At 42.7% G+C, this 26773-nt stretch overlaps 2 protein-coding genes and 1 pseudogene across 5 annotated transcripts in view; all 3 read left to right on the top strand.

The window, feature by feature from the left end:
- The window catches only part of LOC147114284 (protocadherin beta-15-like), a 196607-nt gene that overhangs the window by 68876 nt on the left and 100958 nt on the right, over nt 1-26773 (top strand). The gene's annotated exons all lie outside the window — the stretch shown is intronic.
- LOC147114287 (protocadherin beta-15-like) lies at nt 7585-13748 on the top strand. The gene has a single exon (XM_085995958.1). It carries the CDS (start codon nt 11084-11086, stop codon nt 13616-13618), a length of 2535 nt encoding a protein of 844 aa, XP_085852084.1. The 5' UTR covers nt 7585-11083; the 3' UTR covers nt 13619-13748.
- LOC147114286 (protocadherin-10-like) lies at nt 21956-24736 on the top strand (annotated as a pseudogene).

The raw sequence follows: 26773 nt of genomic DNA, 5'->3' as shown, positions 1-26773 counted from the left end.
TTTACTGTTATGCACCCTGGTTAGTGAGCTCTCTGCGAAAGAAAATAGGTGCTTCCTGTCCATTCTATCTAGGCCCCTAATAATGTTATACACCTTAATTAAGTCTCCCCTCAGCCTCCTCTGTGCCAAGGAAAACTACTCCAGCCGAGCCAATCTTTCCTCATAGCTAAAATTCTCCAGTCCTGTCAAATCGCCTCTGTGCCTCTCCAGTGCAATCACATCTTTCCTGTAATGTGGTGACGAGAGCTGTATGCAGTACGCTGGCTGTAGCCTAACTGGTGTTTATACAGTTCTAGCATAACCTCTCTGCTTTTATATTATATGCCCTGGCTAATAAAGGAAAGTACCCTGTATGCATTCTTAACCACCTTATCTACCTGTCCTGCATCCTCAGGGAACTGTGGACATGTAGTTTAATGTCCCTCTGTTCTTCTATGCTTCTCAGTATCCTGCTATTTATTGTGTATTCTCTTGCCTTGCTAGCCCTCCCCAAATGCATTACCTCACACTTCTCCGGTTTGAATTCCATTTGCCACTTTTCTGCCCACCTGACCAGTCCATTGATATCTTACTGCAGTCTACAGCTATCTTCCTCACTATCAACCACACGGCCAAAATATGTCTTATCTGCAACCTTCCTAATCATGCCCCTACATTGATGTCTAAATCATTGATGTATACCACAAAAAGCAGGGGGCTTAGAAACATAGAAGATAGGAGCAGGAGTAGGCCATTCGGCCCCTCGAGCCTGCTCCGCCATTCAATGAGATCATGGCTGATTATCCAAATTCAGTACCCTGTCCCTGCCTTCTCCCCATATCCCTTGATCCCTTTAGCCATAAGAAATATAACCAACTCCTTCTTGAATATATTTAATGAACTGGCCTCCACCGCCCTCTGTGGCAGAGAATTCCACAGGTTCACCACTCATTGGGTGAAGCAATTCCTCCTCATCTCAGTCCTAAATGGCTTACCTTTTATGCTTAGACTATGACCCCTAGTTCTGGATTCCGCATCAATCGGGAAAATCCTTCCTGCATCTCTTCTGTCCAGACAGAATTTTATAGGTTTCGCTGAGATCCCCTCTCAATCTTCTAAACTCCAGTGAGTACAAGCCCAATCGCCAAAATCTCTCCTCAAACGTCATTCCTGCCATCCCAGGTATCAGCCTGGTGAATCTACGCTGCACTCCTTCCATTGCAAGTACATCCTTCCTCAGATAAGGCGACCACAACTGCACACAATACTCAAGGTGCGGTCTCACCAAGGCCCTGTACAACTGCAGCAAGGCATCCTTGTTCCTGTACTTGAACCTTCTTGCTACGAAGGCCAACATACCATTTGCCTTCTTAACCGCCTGCTGCACCTCCATGCTTACCTTCAGCGACTGGTGCACAAGAACACCCAGGTCACTTTGCACTTCTCCTTCTCCAAATCGAATGCCATTCAAATAATAATCTGCCTTCCTGTTTTTGCCACCAAAGTGGATAACCTCACATTTATCCACATTATAGTGCATTTGCCATGTTTCTGCCCAATCATCCAACTTGTCCAAGTCATACTGCAGTTTCACGACATCCTCCTCACAGCATACCCTCCCACCCAGCTTTGTGTCATCTACAAATTTGGAGATACTACATCCAATTCCCTCGTCCAGATCATTAATATATATTGGCCCAGAAATTCAGGTCCCAATGCGTGAGTACGCATGGGGTACTCACGCGTGGACCCGATGGAAGTGCCGGTTTCTTGCATGCACTGTGCATGCGTGGGAAACCGGCACTTCCGTTCCTCTGAACGAAGGGGTTCAGAGGTCGAACGCGTGTGCGCAGGAGTCTGCGCGTGCGCTTTGAACTTACCTTTTATTACAGGTTTTTCCGTCTTTAGATTTTAGAAACGTAAAAACCAGGTGTAAGGCCTGCATTTTAAAAGGTAAGTGGTCAATTAATTAACATTAAAACATTTTTTCCACAGGTTTATTATTTTTAAATACTTTAAAGCAAGGTAAGTTTCTTTTTAGCCCCGTTATTTTATAAAATTATTTTTTTCAAAAATTTAAATTATTGTTTAAAATAGTTATTTAATGTAATTTATAGTTTATTTAAAAAGTGTGATTTAAAAAAAAAATTATTTGAAGGTTTACTGTTATTTTGGGGCCCGTATATTCATAGGTTTAGACAGGCCTTCCTGTCAATCTTATGAATGGGCTTTTCCCTCCTCTGATTGGCTGCCCATGGCTCACGTGACCCCAGGGGACGCATCGCACTAACTATGCCCCTGGGACACGCAAGCACAGCGCGCCGGGAGTTGGAGCAGGCCCCGGAGCGGAATTCCACGGGAGCCCAGAGCTCAACTGCCGGCGCGCAAGGTAAGTGCAGGTCGGGGGCTTGCACCCCCGGGAAGCCCCCGACCCGAATTTCTGGGCCATTGTGAACAGCTGGGGTCCTAGGACCGATCCTTGCTGTACCCCGCCAGTCACTGCCTGCCACTGGGAAAACGACCCATTTATTCCAACGCTTTGCTTTCTATCTGCCAACCAGTCCTCTATCCAAGTCAATACCTTGCCCCCAATCCCATGTGCCTTAATGTTGCAAGCTAATCTCTTATGCAGAACGTTATCGAAAGCCTTCTGAAAGTCCAAATACACCACATCCACTGGTTCTCCCTTACCTATTTTACCAGTTACATCCTCAAAAAATTCCAGTAGATTAGGCAAGCACGATTTACCCTTTGTAAATCCATATTGACTTTATCTGATCCTGTCACTGCTTTCCAAGTGCTCTGCTATTACATCTTTTATAATGGACTCTAGCATTTTCCCCACTACCGATGTCAGGCTTACCGATCTATAATTCCCTGCTTTTTCTCTACCACCTTTTTTGAATAGTGGGGTTACATTAGCTACCCTCCAATCCATGGGTACTGTTCCAGAGTCTATCGAGTCCTGGAAGATGACCAGCAATGCATCTATTATCTCCAGGGCCACTTCCTTAGGTACGCTAGGATGTAGATTATCAGGCCCTGGGGATTTATCGGCCATCAATCCCGTCAAATTCCCCAACACCATTTCCCTACAAATACTGATTTCTTTCAGTTCCTCCCTCTCAGTAGTCCTTATGTTCCCCGACAACTCTGGGAGGTTATTTGTGTCCTCCTTTGTGAAGACAGAACCAAAATATGTATTTAATTGGTCAGCCATTTCTTTGTTCCACATTATAAATTCTCCTGATTCTGACTGTAAGGGAACTACACTTGACTTCACCAATCTTTTTCTCTTTACATAGCTATAAAAGCTTTTACAGTCAGTTTGTATGTTCCCTGCAAGCTTACTTTCATAATCTATTGTCCCCTTCTTAATTAATCCCTTTGTCCTCCTTTGCTGAATCCTAAACTGCTTCCAATCCTCAGGTTTGCTGCTTTTTTTGGCCAATTTATATGTCCTCTCTTTGGATCTTATGTTATCCCTAATTTCCCTTGTTAGCCATGGTTGAGTCACCTTTTGTTATTTATTTTTATGCCAAACTGGGTTGAACAAATTCTGTAGTTCATCCATGCGATCTTTGAATGTTTGCCATTGCCTATCCACCGTCAACCCTTTGAGTGACATTACCCAATCGATCCTACCCAACTCACGTCTCATACCATCATAGCTCCCTTCATTTAAATTCAAGACCTTCGTTTCTGTGTCAACTACTTCACTCTCCATCTTAATGAAGAATTCTATCATATTATGATTACTCCGACCCAAGGGGCCTCACACAACAAGATTGCTAATTAATTATTTCTCATTGCATAATACCCAGTCTAAGATGGCCTGATCCCTAGTTGGTTCCTCGACAGATTGGTCCAGGAAACCATCCCGTATACACTCCAGGAATTTCTCCTCCACAGTATTGTTACTAATTTGGTTAGCCCAATCTATATGTAGATTAAAGTCACCCATGATAACTGCTGTGCCCTTATTGCACGCTTCTCTAATTTCCCTATTAATGCCATCCCCAACCCCTGCATTACTGTTTGGGTATCTATACACCACTCCCACTAATGTTTTCTGCACTTTGCTATTTCTCAGTTCTACCCATACAGATTCCACATCATCAGAGCTAATAACTTTCCTTACAATTGTGTTAAGCCCCTCTTTAACCAGCAATGCTACCCCACCTCCTTTTCCTTTTTGCCTATCTTTCCTGAATATTGAATAGCACTGAGCCCTGTGGAACCCCACTGGAAACAGCCTTCCAATCACAAAAATGCTCATTGACCATTACCCGTTGCTTCCTGCCACTGAAACAATTTTGGATCCTACTTGCCACTTTCCCTTGGGTCCCATGGTTTTTTTTCTTTTTTGACCAACCTGCCATGCTTGCCATAGGCCTTGCTAAAGTCCATGTAGACTACATCAAACACACTACCCTCATTGACCCACCTCGTTACCTCCTCAGAAAATGCAATCAAGTTAGTCAGACAGGTACCATGGCTGCTCTGAACCTCTGACCCATTTAGCTGCATTTGTTCCATATCACTTGATACATTTACCTATAGATATAAAAATCGATCGACCTCAGTTTTAAGACAGTAATACCATTTTCATCAGCTAATCATCGTGCTGATCTAAATAAATAGCTCAGTCTGGGCTCTCTAGCTAAAGAAAAGTCCTATATCTGGCGATTATGTAGGTTGCACCTGGAGTATATTTACCTTAAAAATATACACTAATGATTCGTTAAGATTAATAAAGCATTATATTGCCAATGAGAAAGGAAAAATAGCGCACAGAAGGAATTTCACTGTTAAGTCGATAAAGGGTCTAATCTTAGTGCATATGATGGATGGGAAAAAACTAAATAATGAAGGGACGATAAATGTAAATTTGCAAGGTAAGCAGAAGAATATGGTTAGATGTACTTAGAAAGGATAGGAGGCCGAAAAAGTAAATGTTAATGAACAAAATAATAAGCAAAATCGACGGAAAATGCGTTTCTCAAGTTGCTGCAGTACATTTTGTGGATGGTACACACTGCAGCTACGGTACACTGGTGATGGAGGGAATGAATGTATAAGGTGGAGGATGGGGGCCAAACAAGCGGGCTGCTTTGTGCTGGATGGTGTCGAGCTTCTTGAGTGATGTTGGAGCTGCACACATCCAGGCAAGTGGAGATTATTCCATCACACTCCTTACTTGCGCCTTGTAGGTGGTGGAAAGTTTTGTGGAGATAGGAGTTGAGACACTCACCGCAAAATACCTAGCCTCTGACCTGCTCTTGTTGTCACAGTATTTATGTGGCTGGTCCAGTTAAGTTTCTGATCAATGGTGCCCCCCACGATGTTGATGGTGGGGGTTTCGGTGATGGTAATGCTGTTAAATGTCAAGGGGCTCTGGTTAGACTCTCGCTTTTTGGAGATAGCATTGGCTGGCACTTGTTTGGCGCGAATGTTACCTGTCACTTATCAGCCCAAACCTGAATGTCATCCAGGTCTTGTTGCATGCAGGCATACTCTGCTTCATTATCTGAGAAGTTGTGAATGGCACCGAACACTGTGCAGTTATCACCGAACATCCCCATTTCTGAACTTATGTTGGAGGGAAGGTCATTGATGAAGCAGCTGAAGATGGTTGGGCCTAAGACACTGCCCTGAGGAACTCCTGCAGCGATATCCTGGGGCTGTGATGATCGACCATCAATCACCACAACCATCTTCCTTTATCCTAGGTATGACACCAGCCAGTGGAGAGTTTCCCTCCGATTCCCATTCACTTCAGCCTTACTAGGGCTCCATGAAGCCACACTTGGTCAAATGCTGCCTTGATATCAAGGGCAGTCACTTTCACCTCACCTCTGGAATTCAGCTCCTTTGTCCATATTGAGGTCGGTAGCCGAGTGGTCTTTGCGGAATACAAACTGGGCATCAGAGAGCAGGTTATTGCTGAGTAAGTGCTGCTTGATAGCACTATCGATGACACTTTCCATCAGTTTGCTGATGATTGAGAGTAGATTGATGGGTGGTAATTGGTCGGATTGGATTTGTCCTGCTTTTTGTGGGCAGTACATACCTGGGCAGTTTTCCTCATTGTCAGATAAATGCCAGTGTTGTAGTTGTACTGGAACAGATTGGCTGGAGGCGCAGCTAGTTCTGGGGCAGAGGTCTTCAGTACGACAGCTGGGATGTTGTTGGGGTCCATAGCCTTTGCTGTATTCAGTGCACTCTGCCGTTTCTTGATATCACGTGGAGTGAATTGAATGGCTTCTGTAATGATGGGGACCTCAGGGGGAATTTTTCAGAAATTTCCACTTTTGAGGCTTCTAATCACCTAGATTCTTTCGAGAGAAAAAAGGTAAAGGAATGCCTGTCAAATTCATAGCAAAATACTGTGGATGCTGGAAATCCGAAATAACAACAGAAAATGCTGGAAAAACTCAGCAGGCCAGGCAACATCTATGAAGAGAGAAACAGAGTTAACGTTTCAGGTCGAGTTCAACTATTTCAGATCATAACCTCGGCCCCCATTATATATTTATATATTTTTTATCCACACTTTTGGTTTGTGCCTTTTCCTTTTTTTTTCTCTCCCACGTGGCAGCTGTCTTTCATTCTGCCAGCGCATTTCACACTTCATCTAGAGCCATCCTTTGTCTCTTTACCTGAACTATTACCATCTCGTCTCGCCTTGAATATCTCTTAATGTCTCTTCACCTGTCTCATAACTTCCCTTTTGTTCTTTCATCCCCTCCCCATTCCCTCCCCCATTCCCCAGCCCCCAAACTTGCTTTTTACTCTGTTTCATTTCCTGCTTTTTTCTCAGTTCTGAAGAAGGGTTTTGACCTGAAACGTTAACTCTGTTTCTCTCTCCACGGATGTTGCCTGGCCTGCTGAGTTTTTCCAGCATTTTCTGTTGATATTCCTGTCAAATTCATGTTCTATACGTGGCACAGCATTTCTTCCTTGCTCAGTTTGTACAACAGTCTCCATGGCCAGTGGTGTTGTAGAATTAGTCCATAGTAATAATCCAGTTGTGGTGTGTAATATATAAAATAACCTAAGTTTTAGTGATCATGTCATCAATGCAACTGTGATACCTATGTAGTTATGCAATAAAGACAGTGACAGAAAAAATGCATATGCAAGAGCAAATTTTGAAGCACAGAATCAACGAAGGCTTTGAGTATCAAAAATTTATGTTACAAGTAAATTCTAACGAAACTGTTGCTTAATGGAAAAATATGAGATAAAAGATGAGTTTTTGTTAAGGCACATAACTGATCTGCAGTTCCGAATTGGGAAATTTAGATTGGAAAGATAATTCAGGCAGAGTGTTGCCACCCAAACATTGATGCAGTTCGAGATTTAGTTTTCAGTGAAGGCTAATGAAGCAGACAGTTTAATTGTGATCAAAGGACTATTTAACACCCTTATGATGAGAAACTAAATTCAGAGAAGTCAAGATGTTGGATATGTGGAATTAAGGTGTTAAACCCCTTGAGTCTACTTTTCATTCTGTTAAAATGTCTCACGCTGTTACGTTCTTGATACTGCACTGAGAGTAATCGGTGTGGAATCTTAATGACTTTCTTTGAGTATCCTCTCTCTGATATTTCAGTAAATATTGCGCTTTCAATTTAGCACTTAATTGTTGTTCTTGTGTTTAGTGACAACCTAGTCATTGCTGAAAACATTTATCAATGTTTCATTGCATGAAAATTTCAACTAGCATATCTAGATATGTTTATGCATTTCTATATAGATTTTAAAGTAGAAAAACTCTCAAAGGTGTGAGGAAGAAAATGCACACAGAGAGAAGGAAGAAGATATTAGGAGCAGGACTAAGAACTGTAAAAGGAGGTTTTTAATAATGCTGTTGAAGGGGATTCGGCAGCTTTTAAGGAATGATATAAAATGTGTGAAATAAAATCCACCGGGGTCAGAGTCACAGAGAATATTCTTAAAGATTTTGATCGGAGCTGTTTCAATTTCGTGTGAGGGTGAAACCCTAATTAGAAGGATTCAAACAGAAAGTTTAATAGTGATGACTTATGGATTTGGGTGAAAACAATACTTTGGCAATAAGAAGGTGATTGGAGCTGGGTGCTATTTTGCAAGAGCAGAGTGTCAACGCTGGAATTCTTAAGGAGTGGGATGATGCTGGTAATTTTAAAAGAGGGAGGCTTAGTGCTTGTGTATCGCGGAACCAGTTACAATGACAGCTAGTGTGAGAGCCAGGAAGTTTAGTTCTCACTGGTTTAGTGGTAAAGCGATTGGATGGGATCAAAGAAGCAGGAGGCATGTCTGGAAATAAATGTGCTTTCAGGGGGCTTCAGAGGAAATGAGAAAGAAAGTAGACAGAGGTAGGAGTTTGGTGCGGTGTTGTTGGGGAAGGAGTGGTTTCGTGGCAGGGGTATTGAGGAGGCAGTAGACACAACTGAATGTATGATTTCTGTCTAGCTAAAAAAAATCCACGAGCTCCTGGCACTTCTAGTTAGTTGTGAATGTCAATGTCTATGGAGAAGTGGCTTAAGGAGATGTTGAGAATTGAGAAAAGGAAGCAGGGACTATCCTGGCACTCAAAGGTGTTCCTAGACAACTGCGTTGATTTGGAGGAGATTGAGACCTACTATGGCTTGATATGCTACAGCCAAATCTGGTGATGTTTTGCTAATCTAGGTATGCGCCAGACATGCTCAGGTTTGCAACCGTTGGACTTGTGGAAGCAAAGACTTGGTCTCTATCCCGGGGAACGACGGCCATGGGAGGCACTGACGGAGTTTTAGCGGAATCTAGCATCAAAAGTGTACATAAGCGAGTGGTTCAGCAACTCAACAGGTTCAGAAGTATCCTAGTGAATGGAGGGCCAAAGACAAGGTAGTTGGGAGTGTGCAAGTGCAGTTGTAAATTATATATGTATAAACAAGTGGTGTTCAAAGTGAGTAGGGGTGCGTGCGAGATAAAGGATATGAAGAAGGGGATCGAGATGGCCTTCTTAATGGTCAAGAGCATGAAAGCAGCGTGGCCACGTTAGCTGGCGATTTAGAGTTAGTGCTCATTCATAAGGGTAGGAGAATATATAGGGAGGACTCGTAGACAGTAAATTGAGAAGGCAGAGAGTAAAGGGAGCTGATATGGAGATTGCAATCACTCAGGATGTATATTTGCTTATTGATGAGGGTGAAATGATGCCAGCAAAGTAAGGGAAAGGACAAAAGTAAAAATTGTCGATAAGGACCATGCCAACAACATAAAAGTTTGGTTGGGGCAGTTGTTAAAGCGTATATCCCGATAATTATGCTTTTGTAACAGATATATCGCCAGCCCATAGCCAAATTCCAGTCAAAGCTAGAACGTTAGTATAATAATCTACAATCTGGTTGAATGACAAGAGCCTTGTTCCTAACTAAAGAGACATTGTGAAGGCAAAACCAAGGTTGACATCCTCCATGATTATTGATCCACCGAATGTCTGAGGGAACATGTTGGCTAAAATGAGTGCACTGTGAAGAACGTTGGTGAGGTTAGTCCCCAGCGAGCACCCTGGGGAGGAAGTATGGTCCGAGACAAATACTGGGTAGTTGTAATTGTTCCTTTTAAGGAGGCAGTGTCAGTGGCCCTGATGGATCCGTAAGAGAATGCCAAGAGACACAGAGATTATTTATCAGAATATGCAAGATGGATATAATTGAGTACGGAGTTAAGTGCTGCTACAAATTGCAACCATTTCTCTTTCACGGCATTGATTTAAGATGCAATGGTACGCCAATGTGGTTGTCCTGATTTATCACACCAACCATCCATTTAGCGTTCCTCTGTGAAATTTCCGGTAACGTTATTATTTATCAGAGCTGTGAATTGTCAAGCAGAAAAAACATGCTTCAGGTAAGGATCTGAATCCACCAAAATATTCAATTTCCTGACTATGTGTTCCGGTGCATATGCAAGCAGCAACCAGCTGTTGCATTTTTTCCCCTTTTTAATAGACCGATAAACACCTTCCAATGGCTTGTTTGGTGAAGGCAACATGTTCAATCTTATAGAGACCAACAGAAGCCTAATTCGGAATTTTATTCAAAATGCATCAAGTTAGGTAACAAATCCCACGAATGATCTACACTCAGAATTAATAGTGAGTGATGCTTAGCGACGTAGAATGGAATTATTCAACAATGCTTATCACAGTGCAGACGACAATAATCGTGTACCAAACCAGCAAGGCAGCATTTCTTGCCCATCCTCAATTGTCCTGTAAAATACAACTGGAAAATCTAAAGTTCTCGTGGCGCAGGAGCTTTTATTGCAAGCAAGAACTGGCAACAGAAAGAAAATGTTTTTACTGATGATTAATTATCCGCATTATTTTGAAGAAGTCTGCGACATTCAAATCTGGTAAAACAGGTAGCCCGGGCTGAGAAACATTTTACATTAATGACCAATGTTAAGGTGACAAAAATAATAAATCAAACAAGTGTGTAAACCATCTGCCAAAGCAACTCGAAAATATGGTTTCATTCACAAGATTGTTTTTAGTTGACATACTCAAGGATTGATGAACAACATTAGTCAAAAGGCATGGTGTTCAGAAACGTGAAATATAATCCTAATTAGGTTACCCGTCAGTGAGAACATCACAAAAATCATATAATAAATATTGCACCGCAAAGGTAATTAAAGTTGCACAACGTTAAATGCACAAAGCAATTCTTCCGGTCTTCAGTAGAGGCAGTATTGCTTTAAGAGCGTTTGCTGTTATTATTGGCTGAGTCTCTTTGTGTCGCTGTCTACCAATGAGGTGAGGAAATGTGGCTGGCGATCCAGCACCACTCCCCCTACACCACAAACTGCGCAGTAGCGAAGAAACAAAAAGCATTCATCGTCCCTCTCGCTCGATTCGCATCTAAGTAAGCGCCCGAGAAAAGCTAAAGAAATTGGGACAACTAACCTTGGCGATTGTGACAAAGACCTCTCGACGTTATACGAAATATAAAGCTTGTCATCTGGATAAACAAGGTATTGAACAATTACGTTCTCGTCCTTACATCAAGCGGCCTACAGCTCATCTGAGAATCTGGCAGTTATATTTGCCGTACTCTGATCCAGAATGGCCTTCTTGCTAAACAGCCGAGTGTCACAATTTCCCGTCCTTTACCTGATATTCATATATCTTTCCGATTCAGTCCGTGGCAACATTCGCTACTCAATTCCTGAAGAATTAGAGCTTGGTGCCTTTGTTGGAAATATTGCTACGGACCTAGGGTTAGATGTTAAACAGTTGTTCGAGCGCAGGTTTCGGATTGCATCGGAAAACAAAAAAGAATATCTAGCCGTCAATTTAAAAACTGGAATTTTGTTTATAAAAGAAAAAATAGACAGGGAGGAGCTTTGTGAACAAGGCCTCACTTGTGTATTAATGCTGGAGGCTGTGATCGAAAAACCTCTTAAGATATATCGTATTGAAGTTGACATTCTCGACAGAAATGACAACGCGCCCGTGTTTCAGAGAAGCGAGGTTAACCTGGAAATATCAGAATTGACGCCGGTCGGAACGAGCTTCCCACTCCAGAGCGCTCGGGACCCGGACGCGGGAACCAACAGTGTTCGCTCCTACCAACTGAGCCCAAACCAGCATTTCACTTTGAAATCACAGTCAGACAGCGATCAAACTGACATCCCAGAACTCGTGCTGGAGCAACCCCTAGACCGAGAGCAACAACCGACTCACCGATTAACGCTGACGGCTTTTGATGGCGGAAACCCAGAGAAATTCGGGACCACCCAGATTATAATCACTGTGCTTGATGTGAACGACAATGCCCCGGTTTGCGAACAGAACGTTTATCAAATCACCACTGCAGAAAATGTTCCAAAAGATACATTGATTGTGAAAGTAACTGCGGTGGATATGGACGAAGGCCAAAACGGTGAGGTAACCTATTCTTTCAGCGATCACACTCCCGCTAAAGTGCGTGAGGTCTTTAGCTTGGATTCTACAAACGGGGAGATCAGAGTAACCGGTACCGTGGACTTTGAAGAATCAGAGAATTATCAGATTTCGGTACAAGCTAAGGACAGAGGTACAATTCCAGTGCCAGTATACTGTAAGGTTTTGGTAATGGTTACTGATGTTAATGATAATTATCCTCAAATCATAACAACTTCTCCGTCGAGCACGATACCAGAAGACGCTGCAGCGGACACTACAGTAGCTGTATTAAGAGTTACGGACCGAGATTCTGAAAATGTTTATTGCAGGATCCCCAGTGATATTCCTTTTAAGCTGAACACCTCTTTTAATAATTACTGCACGCTAGTCATCCATGGTGATATAGATCGTGAACAGGTACCAGACTACAACATTACCGTTACATGTACGGATACAGGCTCCCCTCCCCTCTCGACCAACAAAACCATCCGTGTTCAAGTCTCAGATATAAATGACAACGTGCCGCGCTTTACGCAACCTTCCTTCACCATATATGTGACAGAAAATAATGTTATTGGTGCTTCAATTGGTTCTGTGTCAGCCTTTGATACGGATTCCAATCAGAATGCCGAACTGACGTATTCTATTTTGGATAGCCTGATACACAGTTTGCCTGCAGCCACTCTCGTCTCAATAAACTCAGCCAGTGGTGCAATGTTTGCTCACCGCTCTTTTGATTATGAACAACTTGAAGCGTTTCAAATCCGTGTACAAGTGAAGGATGCTGGATCCCCTCCGCTCAGCAGTAATGTAACTGTGAATGTGATTATCGTAGATCAGAATGATAATGCCCCTGTGGTCGTGTCACCTTTGCCAAGTGAAGGTTCGGCAGCAGAGGAAACAATACCAAGATCTGCCGACTCGGGTTACTTGGTTGCAAAAGTGACAGCCACTGATGCCGACGCTGGACAGAACGCGGAACTTTCCTACCAACTCCGTCAGCCCACCGATCAAAGTCTGTTTACTGTGGCTGTTGAAACAGGGGAAATCTGGACAATTCGCCGCTTTAGGCATAAAGATTCACTCAGGCAAAAAATCGTTATTTTGATGAGGGACAATGGAACCCCATCCCTTTCATCTACACTCACCATCAATGTATCAGTGCAGGATGACACTACAGAAAATGCATCTAATATCGGCATGTTGGACACCTCTGGTCCTTGGAAATACGATTTAAAATTTTATTTAATGATTGCTTTTGGATCGACCTCATTCCTATTACTTTTGGCGATTGTAATCCTCGGTATTAAGGTGCAGAGAGGTAGAAGTGGAATTAATAGTTACTGTTGCTGTTGGAACACTGCGTATTTTCTCAGGAGGGATTCGCTCCATGGAATCCAAAAGGCTAGTGTGAATCTTCAAATACCACCCAATTACACAGAGGTGTATGATAGCGGGACTCTCCCACAGTCGTTTCGCTATGACGTGTGTCAAGATTCAGCCATGAACGATTTCATGTTTCTACAGCTACATGGTGCGGCCGCGCCTATGATTAATATCAAGACTGGCTCATGTGTTGCTGCAGAGAATGGAAAGGCAACAAACTCTACGAACAGGGAAACAACTGAATTTCACGAGGTGAGTACTGCACTGTTAAAATGTTATCATGTTAGAAGGTACGGTAGTGCAGCAGTTATGCTACTGGAAATGTAATTGAGAGATCTGAACTAATAATCGATCATGCAACGGCGGTCTGAGAAGTTGATTGCACTTAAAATACATTTCCAAGTAAAACAAATCTGCTTTCAGGAAATGTGACCATCAAGCTGCCGGACGTCTAATAAACCCAACTAACCAATAATGTCACTAATATCATTCAGGGAAGGAAACTTGCTTTTCTTACCCATTATGGCCTATATGTGCCTCAAGAGCTACAACAACGAGGTTGAACACTTAACAGGAAGAACAACTGGGATAGTAACAAAGTAGACCATTCAGCCCCTCCATTCCGTTCTGCAATTACATCATAGAATCATAGAAATTTACGACACAGGAGAAGCCCATTCGGCCAATTTGTCTGCGCCAGTCAAAAAGAGCTATCCAGCCTAATTGCATTTCCAGCTCTTGGTCCATAGCTTTGCAGGTTACAACACTTCAAGTGCATATCCAAGTACATTTTAAATGTGAAGAGGGCTTCTGCCTCTACCACCTTTACAGGCAGTGAGTTCCAGGCCCCCACCACTCTATGGTGAAAAAGAATCTCCTCAACTCCCATCTAATCCTTCTACCAATTGGTTGAATCTATGCATCCTGGTTATTGACCACAGTGCTGAAGAAAATAGGTGCTTCCTATCCACTCTATCTAGGCCCTTCATAATTTTATGCACCTCAATTAAGACTCCCCTCAGCCTCCTCTAATCCAAGCAAAACTACCCCAGCCTATCTAATCTTTCCTCATAGATAAAATTTCTTGTCCTGGCCACTTCTTCGAAAATCGACACTGTGGCTCTCCAGTACAATCGCACCTCTCCTGTAATGAGGTGACCAGTGCTCTACGCCGTACTCTAGCTGTGGCCTAACTATATATTTTTAGTTCTAGTACAACCTCTCTGCTTTTATATTCTATGCCTCTGCTAATAAAGTAAAGTATCCCCTATGTCTTCTTAACCACCTTACATAACTGTCCTGCTACCTTCAGGGATCTGTGGACATGCACTCCAAGGTCCTTCTGTTCTTCTACACTTCTCAGTACCCTACCATTTATTGTGTATTCCCTTGCTTTGTTAGCCATCCCCAAATGCATTACCCTCATCGACCCTCTTCGTTACCTCCTCAAAAAATTCAATCAAGTTAGTCAGACACGGACCATATCTGCTATGAATCCCAGTCCCATTTACCCGCCCTTGTTCCACATCACTTGATACCTTTATCTATAGATAAAATATTCAATCGACCTCAGTCTTGAAAGTTTCAAGACGTTAATAAAACTATGCATCAGCTATTGATCGTGCTAATCTAACTAAGTAGCTCAGCCTAGTCTATGTAACTGAAGAAAAGTCCTATATCTGGTGATTATATCGGTTGCCCCTGAAGCATATTTGCCTTAAATTTATACAATTAACGATTCCTTAATATTAATCAAGCATTAATTTGCCAACGAGAAAGGGAAATTAGCGCAGAGAAGGAATTGCACTGTTAAGTCAATAAAGGGTCAAATCTAAATGCGTATGAAAAATGGGCTAAGAATAAATAGTGAAGGTACGGCAAATGTAAATTAGCAAGATAAGCAGACAAATATGACTAGAGGTACTTAGAAAGGATAGGAGGCAGATTAAGAAATTGTTAATGAACAAAATAATAAGCAAAATGGAAGGAAAATGCATTTGTCAAGAATAAATCTGTCAATGTTGATGTGTTTACACGGATGTGCAAAGCATCACAACTGAAGTTGGGTTTTAGTGACATTAATTAGATTGGACCTTGACTTGTCACGGTTGACTACTCCATCCTTCTCCAATGCCTCTCCACTGTCGTCCAGCTGGGTGGGACTGCACTCGCATGATTCCATTCTTATCTATCTAATCATAACTAGAGAATCAGCTACAATGGCTTCTCTTCCCACTCCCGCATTGTTACCTCTGGTGTCCCCAAGGATCTATCCTTGCCCGCCTCCTATTTCTCATCTACATGTTGCCCTTTGGTGACATCATCTGAAAACAGAGCAGCAGTTTCCACAAGTACGCTGATGACACCCAGCTCTACCTCACTAATTCTTCTCTCGACCCCTCCACGGCGTCTAAATTGTCAGACTGCTTGTCCGAAGTACAGTTCTGCATGAGCAAAAACTCTCACCAACTAAATATTGGGAAAACCGAAGCCATTATTTTCGGTCCCCGCCACAAACTCCGTTCCCTAGCCATTGACTCTATCCCTCTCCCTAACATCTGTCTGAGGCTGAAACACACTGTTCGCAACCTTGGTGTCATATTTGACCCTGAAATGAACTTACGACCACACATCCGCAACATAACAAAAGACCGCCTACTTCCACCTCCATAACATTGCCTGTCTCCGCCCTTGCCTCAGCTCATCCGCTGCTGAAACCCTAATCCATTTGTTGCCTCTAGACTTGACTATTCCAAAGCACTCCTGGCTGGCCTCCCACATTCCACCCTATGTCAACTTGAGGTCATCCAGAACTTGGCTGCCTGTGTCCTAACTCGCACCAAGTCCTGTTCGCCATCAACCCTGCACTCACTCATTACATTGGATCCTGATTAAGCAGCGCCTCAATTTCGAAATTCTCATCCTTGTTTTCAAAATCCTCCATGGCCGCGCCCCTTCCTATCTCTGTAATCACCTTCAGCCCCACAACACCCCGAATTATCTGCACTCCTCTAATTCTGCCCTCTTGGGGATCCCTGATTGTAATCGCTCAGCCTTTTTGTGGCCTTGCCTTCTGTTGCCTAGGCCCTAAGCTCTTGAATTCCCTGCCTAAACCTGTCCAACTCACTACCTGTCTTTCTTCCTTTAAGACGCTCCTTAAAACCTACCTCTTTGACCAAGCTTTTGGTCACCTGCCCTAATTTATCTTTATGTGGATCGCTGTCAATTTTTCATGTCATAAAATACCCCTGTGCAGCTCCTTGGGACGTTTTACTACGTTAAAGGCGCTATATAAACACGTTGTTGTTGTTTTTTTTGTTGGGAGGTTGTTTTGCCACCTTTAAAGTAACTTGGTTTCTTCAGCTTAGAGCAGCGAATCCATATATATATATAATATATATATATATATTTATTCGTTTCTGGGATGTGGGCGTTGCTGGCAACGCCAACATTTACTGCCCATCCCTAATTGCCCTTGAGAAGGTGGTGAGCTACCTTCTTGATCCACTGCAGTCCGTGTAGTGAAGTTACTCCCACAGTGCTGATGTAGAGAGTTCTAGGATTTTGACCCAGTGACGGTGAAGGATCAGCGATATACTTCTAAGTCAGGATGGTGTGTGACTTGGAGGGGAACTTGAATGTGGTGGTGTTCCCATGTGCCTGCTGCCCTTGTCCTAGGTGGAAGAGGTCACGGATTTGGGAGCTGCTGCCAAAGAAGCCTTGGCGAGTTGCTGCAGTGCATCTTGTAGATGGTACACACTGCAGTCACGGTACACTGGTGGTGAAGGGAGTGAATGTTTAAGGTGGAGGATGGGGTGCGAAACAAGCGGGCTGCTTTGTCCTGGATGGTGTCGAGCTTCTTGAGTGTTGCTGGAGCTACACTCATCCAGGCAAGTGGAGAGTATTCCAATAAACTCCAAACTTATGCCTTGTAGATGGTGGAAAGGCTTTGCAGAGTCAAAAGTTGAGAAACTTGCAACAGAATACGTTGCCTCTGACCTGCTCCTATTGCCACTTTATTTATGTGGCTGGTCCAGTTAACTTTATGTTCAATGGTGACCCCCAGGATGTTGATGGTGGGAGATTTGGTTATGGTATGTCAAGGGGCTGTGATTAGACTCTCGCTTGCTGGAGATTGTCATTGCCTGGCACTTGTGTGGCGCGAATGTAACCTGCCACTTATCAGTCCAAGCCTGAACGTCGTTCAGGTCTTGTTGCATGCGGGCATTATCTGAGGAGTTGTGAATGGGACTGAACACTGTGAAGTCATTAGTGAACATCCCCATTTCTGAGCTTATGTTAGAGGGAAGGTCATTGATGAAGCAGTTGAAGATGGTTGGGCCTTAGACACTGCCCTGAGGAGCTCCTGCAGCGATGTCCTGGGACTGTGATGATTGACCATCAGCCACCACAACCATCTTCCTTTCTGCTACGTATGAGTCCAGCCTGTGGAGAGTTTTCCCCCCGATTCCCTATGCCTTCAGTTTTACTAGGGCTCCTTGATGCCACACTCGGTCAAATGCTGCATTGATGTCAAGGGCAGTCACTCATACCTCACGTCTGGAATTCAGCTCCTTTGTCCATGTTTGGACCAAGGCTGTAATGAGATGGGAAGCTGAGTGGTCTTGGCGGAACCCAAACTGGGCATCAGCGAGCAGGTTATTGGTGAGAAGGTGCTGCTTGATAGCACTGTCGATGACTCCTTCCATCACTTTGCTGATGATTGAGAGTAGACTGATGGGGCATTAATTGGCTGGATTGGATTTGTCCTGCTTCTTGTGCACAGTACATACCTGAGAATTTATCCACATTGTCAGATAGATGCCAGTGTTGTAGCTGTACTGGAACAGCTTGCCTTGAGGAACAGCTGGTTCTGGTGCACAAGTCTTCAGCATGAGAGCCGGGATGTTGTCGGGGCCCATAGCCTTTGCTGTATCCAGTGCGCTCAGCCGTTTCTTGATATCACGTGGAGTGAATCAAATTGGCTGTAGACGGGCTTCTGTGATGGTGGGGGCCTCAGGAGGAATTTTTCAAAAATATCAACTTTTGAAGCTTGCAATCATCTCGATTCTTTCGAGAAAAAAATGCAAAGAAACATCTGTAAATTCATATTCTATACGTGGCACAGAATTTCTTCCTTGCTCAGTTTGTACAACCGTCTCCATGGCCTGTGGTGTTGCAGAATTAATCCAGTTGTGGTGTGTAATGTATAAAATAATGAGAAAGGAAATTCAGAGAAGTCAAGAGGTTGGATATGTGGAAATAAAGTGTAAAGTCTCACTAGACTACTGTGGTGCATAAAATATAAAATAACCTAAGTTTCTTGATCATGTTGTTAATGCAACAGAGATACTTATGTAGTTATGCAAAAAAGACAGTGACAGAAAATATGCATATGCAAGAGCAAATTTTGAAGCATAGAAACAACGAAGGCTTAGATTATCAAAAACATTATGTTACCTGCATATTCTAACGAAACTGTTGCTTTGTTGAAAAATATTAGATAAAAGATGAGTTCTTGTTGAGGAACATAATGATCTGCAGTTCCTAATTGGGAAATTTAGATTGTAAAGATAATTCAGGCAGTTTATTGCCACCCAAACATTGATGCAATTCGAGAATAAGTTCTCAGTGAAGGCTAATGAAGCAGACAGTTAAAATGCGATAAAAGAACTATTTAATGCCTTTATGATGAGAAACGAAATTCAGAGAAGTCAAGATGTTCGATATTTGGAATTAATGTGTACAACCCCTCGAGTATATCTTTCATTCTGTTAAAAAGGCCTCAGGTTGTTAGAGACTTGACATTACGCTGTGAGTAATAGGTGCGGAATTCTTAACGAGTTTGTTCAAGTATCCTCTCTGTGATATTTCAGTAGATATTGCACTTTCAATGTAGCGCTAACTTGTTGTTCTTGTGTTTTGCAACACGCTAGTCATTGCTGAAAACAGTCATCAATGTTTCATTGCATGAATAGTTTAACTAGCATATCTAGATATGTTTATGCATTTATATATAGCCTTTAAAGTAGAAAATGCTCTAAGGTGCGAGGAAGAAAATGACACAGAGACAAGGAAGAAGATATAGCCAAAGTTCAGTCAAAGCTACAACGTCAGTATAATAATCTGCAATCTGATGTGAATGACAAGGACCTTGTTCCTAACTAAAGAGACATTGTGAAGGCAAAGGGCGAGCTTGACAATCTCCACATAAATGATTATTGATCCACCAAATGTTTAAGGGCGCATGGTGGCTAAGATGAGCGTGCTGTGAAGGAACATAGAAACATAGAACATTGGTAAGGTTAGTCCCCAGTGAGCACCCTGAGGATGAAGTATGGTCCGAGACAAAAATATGGTAGCTGTAATTGATCCTCTTAAGGAGGCAGTGGCAGTGGCCTTGATGGATCCGTAAGAAAATGCCAAGAGGCAGAGAGAGTAATTATCAGAATAGGCATGGGGGATATATTCGAGTATGGAGTTAAGCGCTGCTCCAAATTGCATCCATTTGTGCAGCACTGCATTGAATTTAAGGTGCAGTGGTACGCCAATGTGGTTCTCCTGATTTATCACACCAACAAACCATTTTGCTTTCCTCTGTGAAATTTCAGTTAACGTTTTTGTTTATCAGAGCTGTGAATTCTCAAGCAGAATAAACACATTTCAGGTAAGTATCTGCATCCGCCAAAATATTCAATTTCCTGACTCTGCATTGGATCCTACATTCCTGTGCGTATGCAGGCAGCAACCAGCTGTTGCAGTTTTTTCCCTTTTTATGAGACCAATAAATACCTTCCGATGACTTGTTTGGTGAAGGCAACATGTTCAATATTATAGATACAAACAGTCTCCTAATCCAGAATGTTATTGAAAATGCATCAAGCTAGGTAACAAATTCCACGTATGATCTACACTCAGAATTAATAGTGACTGATGTTTAGGTAGGTAGATTGGAATTATTCAACAATGCATATCACAGTGCAGGCTACAATAATCGTGTACCAAACCAGCAAGGCAGCATTTCTTGCCCATCCCCAGTTGTCCTGTAAAAGTTGTGGTGGCTCTTCTCCTCGAAACTCTAAAGTTCTCGTGGGGCAGGAGCTTTTATTGCAAACAAGAACTGGCAAAAGAATCAAAAAGTTTTTACTGATGAGTAATAACTTGCAGTATTGTGATGAAATCCGTGACATTTTATTCAAATCTGGTAAAGCAGGTAGTCAGGGCTGAGAAATATTTTACATTAACGACCTCGAATTTACAGACCGTTCTTAAGTTGAAAAAAATAAATCTACAAGTGTGTAAACCATCTGGCAAAGGAACGCGAAAATATGGTTTCATTCACTAGATTGTTTTTAGTTGATACGCCAGGATTGATGAACAACATTAGCGAAAAAGAATGGTGTTCAGAAGCGTGAAATATAATCCTAATTAGGTTACACGTCAGTGAGAACTTCATATAAATCTTACAATAAATATTGTGCCGCACCGGTAATTAATGTTGCACAACGTTAAATACACAAAGCAATTCTTCCGGGCTTCAGTAGAGGCAATATTCAGGTCTCCACGGGTGAGTACACATGGGGTACTCATCCGTAAGCCCAATGGAAGTGCCGGTTTCGTGCAGGCACTGCGCATGCACGGGAAACCGGCACTTCCGTTCCCCTGAAAGAAGGGGTTAAGAGGTGGAACGCATGCGTGGGAGAGGCAGCGCGTGCGCATCGAACTTACATTTTTTTGGTAGGTTTTCCCGGGAAGTTAAGTCTCCAGAAGTTAGACATGTAAAAAGCAGCCGCAAGGCCTGCTTTTTACAGGGTAAGTGGTGAATTAATTGAAATTAAATCATTTTTCCACAGTTTTATTATTTTTAAATATTTTAAAGAAAGGTAAGTTTATTTTTAGCCCCGTTAGAAAAAAATATTTTTTCAAAAATTTAAATTATTGTTTAAAGTAGTTATTTCATGTAATTTATAGTTTATTTTAAAAATGTGATTTAAAAAAAATTATTTGAAGATTTAGTGATGTTTTGGGGCTTATAGTATTTATAGGTTTGACAGGCCTGTCAAACTTATGAATGAAGCATTCCCTGCTACCATTGGCTCTCCGTGGCCCACGTGATCCCAGGGGACGCATCGAACTAACTGCGCTCCTGGGATACGCAAGCACTGTGCGCCGGCAGTTGGAGGAGGCCCAGGATCGGAATCCCACGCGGGCCCACAGCACAACGGCCGGCGCGCTAGGTAAGTGCAGGTCGGGAGCTTGCAGCCGCGGGAAGCCCCCGGCCCGAATTTCTGGGCCATGGCCGATTCTCTTTGTGTCGCTGTCTAGCAACGAGGTAAGGAAATAGGGCTGGAGATCCAGCACCACTCGCCCTACACCACACACTGCGCAGTAGCGAAAAAACTAAAAGCATTCAATCGTTCCACCCGCTCGAATCGCATCTAAGAAAGCGCCCGAGAAAATCGAAGTGAATTTGTATAAACAACCTTGGTGGTTGTGACAAAGACCTCTCGACGCTGTGCGAAATATAAACCTTGTCATCTGGATAACCAAGGTAAAACTATTACGTTCCCGTCGTTACATCAAGCGGCTTACAATTTATCTGAGAATCTGGCAGTTATATTTGCAGTACTTTGATACGGAATGGCCTCCGCGCTAATTTGCTGATTGTCGCAATGCCAGGTTCTTTATCTGATACTCATATACGTTACACTTTCAGTTTGTGAGAATATTTGCTTCACAATTCCTGAAGAATTGGAGCTTGGTGCCTTTGTTGGTAATATTGCTACGGATCTGGGGTTAGATGTAAAGCAGCTATTGGCGCGTAGGTTTCGGATTGCATCCGAGAACAAAAAGCAATATTTAGACGTGAATTTAAAAGCTGGATTTTTTTTAAAAAAAGCAACAATAGACAGGGAGGATCTTTGTGAACAAAGCCTCACATGCGTATTGATGTTAGAGGCTGTGATTGAGAATCCGCTAAAGTTTTATCGTGCAGAAATTGAGATTCTCGTCCTAAATGACAATTCGCCCGTGTTCCAGAGAAGCGAGGTTAACCTTGAAATCTCAGAATTGACGCCGGTCGGAACGAGCTTCCCACTCCAGAGCGCTCGAGACCCGGACGTTGGAACCAACAGTGTTCGCTCCTACCAACTGAGCCCAAACCAGCATTTCACTTTGAAATCACAGTCAGACAGCGAACAAACTGACATCCCAGAACTCGTGTTGGAACCACCCCTAGATCGGGAGCAAAAACCGACTCATCGATTAACACTGACGGCGTTTGATGGCGGAATCCCGGAGAAATTCGGGACCACCCAGATTATAATCACTGTGCTTAATGTGAACGACAATGCCCCGGTTTGCTAACAGAACGTTGATCAAATCACCACTGCCGAGAATGTACCCAAAGATACTTTGATATTGAAAGTAAAAGCGGTGGATATGGACGAAGGCCTAAACGGTGAGGTAATCTATTCTTTCAGCGATCACACTCCTGATAAAGTGCGTGAGGTCTTTAGCTTGGTTTCAACAAACCGAGAAATCACAGTAACCGGTACCGTGGACTTTGAAGAAGCAGAAAATTATCAGATTTTGGTACAAGCTAAGGACAGAGGGTCCCATTCGGCACCAGTATATTGTAAAGTTTTGATTAAGGTTACTGATGTTAATAATAATTATCCTGAAATGATTACTACGTCTATGTCGAGCACGATCCCAGAAAATGCTTCTCCGAATACTGCAGTAGCTCTTTTGAAAGTTACGGAGCGAGATTTTGGAATTGCAGCAGATGTTCAATGTCGCATCGCCAATGATATCCCCTTTAAGCTGAACAGCTCATTTAATAACTACAACACATTAGTCACTCTCGGTGATATAGATCGTGAAAAGGTGCCAGACTACAACATTACCGTTACATGTACGGATACAGGCTTCCCTCCCCTCTCGACCAACAAAACCATCCGAGTTCAAGTCTCAGATATAAATGACAACGCGCCACGCTTTACGCAGCCTTCGCTCACCATGTATGTGAAGGAAAATAATGTTATTGGTGCTTCAATTGGTTCTGTGTCAGCCTTTGATCCGGTTTCCAATCAAAATGCCGAACTGACATATTCCATTTTGGATAGCCTGATACACGGTTTGCCTGCATCGTCACTCGTCTCAATAAACCCAGATGTTTGCTCACCGCTCACCGCTTGTTTGATTTTGAACAACTTAAAACATTTCAATTCTATGTGAATGTAATTGACGCTGGATCGCCACCGCTCAGCAGTAACGTAACTGTGAATGTGATCATCGTAGATCAGAATGATAATGCCCCTGTGATCGTGTCACCTTTGCCAAGTAAAGGGTCGGCAGCAGAGTACTCAATACCAAGATCTGCCGACTCGGGTTACTTGGTTGCAAAAGTGACAGTCACTGATGCCGATTCCGGACAGAACGCTAAACTTTCCTACGAACTTCGCCAGCCCACCGATCAAAGTCTGTGGCGCCTGAAACAGGAGAAATCTGGACAATTCGCCGCTTTAGGCGTAAAGATTCACTCAGGCAAAACATCGTCATTTTGGTGATGGACAACGGAACCCCATCCCTTTCATCTACACTCACCATCAGTGTATCAGTGCAGGATGATACTACAGAAAATGCATCTAATATCAGCATGTTGGGAACCTCTGGACCATGGAAATACGGTTTAAAATTTTATTTAATTATTGCTTTTGGCTCGACCTCATTCCTATTACTTGTGGCGATTGTAATCCTCGGTATTAAGGTGCACAGAGGTAGAAATGCAATTAATAGTTACTGTTGCTGTTGGAACACGGCGCATTTTCTCCGGAGGGATTCGCTCCATGGAATCCAAAAGGCTAGTGTGAATCTTCAAATACCACCCAATTACACAGAGGTGTATGATAGCGGGACCCTCCCACAACCGTTTCTCTATGACGTGTGTCAAGATTCAGCCATGAACGATTTCATTTTTCTACAGCTACATGGTGCGGCCGCGCCTATGATTAATATTAAGACTGGCTCATGTGTCGCTGCAGAACATGAAAAGGCATCAAATTCTACGAGCAGGGAAACCACTGAATTTCACGAGGTGAGTGCTGCAGTGTTAAAATGTTAAACGTCACTTATCATGTTCGAAGGTACGGTACTGCAGCAGTTATGCGACTGGACAAGTAATCGAGAGGTCTGAACAAATTATCGATCATGCAATGGCGGTCTGAGAAGTTGACTGCACTTAAAATATATTTCGAAATAAAAAGAAATCTGCTTTCATTAAATGTGACCATCAAGCTGTCGGATGTCTAATAAACCAATCTAATTAGTAATGTAACTAATGTCATTCAGGAGAAGGAAACATGCTTTCCTTGCCCATTATGGCCCATACATGCCTCAAGAGCTACAAAATCGTGGTTGACTTTTAACAGTAAGAGCAACTGAGATGGGTAAAAGTCGGCCATTCAGCCCTTCCATTCTGATCCACAATTATATCATAGAATCATAGAAAGTTACGACACTGAAGGAGACCATTCGGCCCTTTTGTCTGTGCCGGTCAATAGACAGCTAATCCCACTTTCCAGCTCTTGGTCCGTCGCCTTGCAGGTTGCGACACTTCGAGTGCGTATCCAATACTTTTTAAACGTGTTGAGGGTTTCTGCCTTTACCACCTTTGCAGACAGTGAGTTCCAGACCCCTACCACTTTCTGATGAAAAAAGTTGTCCTCAACTCTCCTCTACTACTTCTACCATATGCTTTAATTCTATGCACCCTGGTTATTGACCTCTCTGCGAAAGAAAATATTTGCTTCCTATCCACTCCATCTAGGCCCCTCATAATTTTATGCACCTCCATTAACTGTCTCCTCAGCCTCCTCTGTTCCAAGGAAAAGTACCCCAGCCTATCCAATCTTTCCTCATAGCTAAAATTCTCCAGCCCTGGCAACATCCTCGAAAATCGCCTCTGTGCCTCTCTAGTGCAATCACATCTTTCCTGTAATGTGGTGATCAGAGCAGTAAGCAATACTCTAGCTGTAGCCTAACTAGTGTTTATACAGTTCTAGCATAACCTCTCTGCTTTTATATTATATGCCCCAGCTAATAAAGGAAAGTATCCCATATGCCTTTTTAACCACCTTATCCAAATGTCCTGCCACCTTCAGGGATCTGTGGACATGCACTGCAAGGTCCCTCTGTTGTTCTACCATTTATAGTGTATACCCTTGCCCTGTTAGCCCTCCCCAAATGCATTACCTCACACTTCTCCGGATTGAATTCCATTTGTCACTTTTTTGCCCACTTGACCAGTCCACTGATATCTTCCTGCTGTCTACAGCTATCCTCATCAACATCAACCACACGGCCAATTTTTGTATCATCTGCAAACTTCCTAATCATGCCCCCTACATTGACGTCTAAATCATTGCTGTATACGACAAAAACCAGGGGGCCTAGTACTGAGTCCCGTGGAACCCCACTGGAAACAGGCTTTCATCACAAAAATACCCGTCGACCATTACGCTTTGCTTCCTGCCACTGTACCAATTTTGGATCAAACTTGCATTTTCCTTAAGATCCCATGGGCCTTTTCTTTATTGACCAACCAGCATGTTTGCCATAGGCCTTGCTAAAATCCATGTAAACTACATCAAACACACTACCCTCATTGACCCACCTCGTTACCTTCTCAAAAAATTGAATCAAGTTAGTCAGACAGGTGCAATGGCTGCTCTGAACCTCTGCCAAATTGAGCCATATCTGTTCCATATCCCTTGACATCTTTACCTATAGATATAAAAATCGATCGACTTCAGTCTTGAATGTTTTAGGACATTAATAAAACTATTCATCAGCTATTGATAGTGCTGGCCTAAATAAGTTGCTCAGCCTGGACTATCTAGCTGAAGAAAAGTCCTATATCTGGCGATTATATAGGTTACACCTGAGGTATATGTACCTTAAAAATATACACGAACGATTCGTTAAGATTAATAAAAGCATTATATTGCCAATGCAAAAGGGAAAGTAGCGCACAGAAGGAATTTCACTGTTAAGTCAGTAAAGCGTCAAATCTTAGTGCCTATGATGGATGGGATAAGATTAAATAATGAATGGACGATAAATGTAAATTAGCAAGGTAAGCAGACGGATATGACTAGAGGTACTTAGAAAGGATAGGAGGCCGTTTAAGAAAATGTTACTGAACAAAATAATAAGCAAAATGGAAGCAAAATGCGTTTGTAAAGAATAAATCTGTCAATGTTGATTTGTTTACAAGGATGTGCAAATGATCACAACTGAAGTTGGGTTTTAGTGACATTAATTAGATTGGAGTAATTTTGTTTTGCTGCCTTTAAAGAAACTTGGCTCCTTCGGCAGACAGCATGGAATCTAAATATGTATATATTTTATCCGTTTATGGGATGTGGGCGTCGCTGACAAGGCCAGCATCTATTGCCTATCCCAATTACCCTTGGAGAT

The sequence above is a fragment of the Somniosus microcephalus genome, chromosome 8 (genome assembly GCF_052327205.1).
Source record: "Somniosus microcephalus isolate GS21.2 chromosome 8, FLI_Smic_1.0, whole genome shotgun sequence".
Classification (NCBI taxonomy): Eukaryota; Metazoa; Chordata; class Chondrichthyes; order Squaliformes; family Somniosidae; genus Somniosus; species Somniosus microcephalus.
The sequence above is the reverse complement of the archived record's forward strand: the minus strand, read 5'-3'. Positions and strand labels throughout refer to the sequence as shown.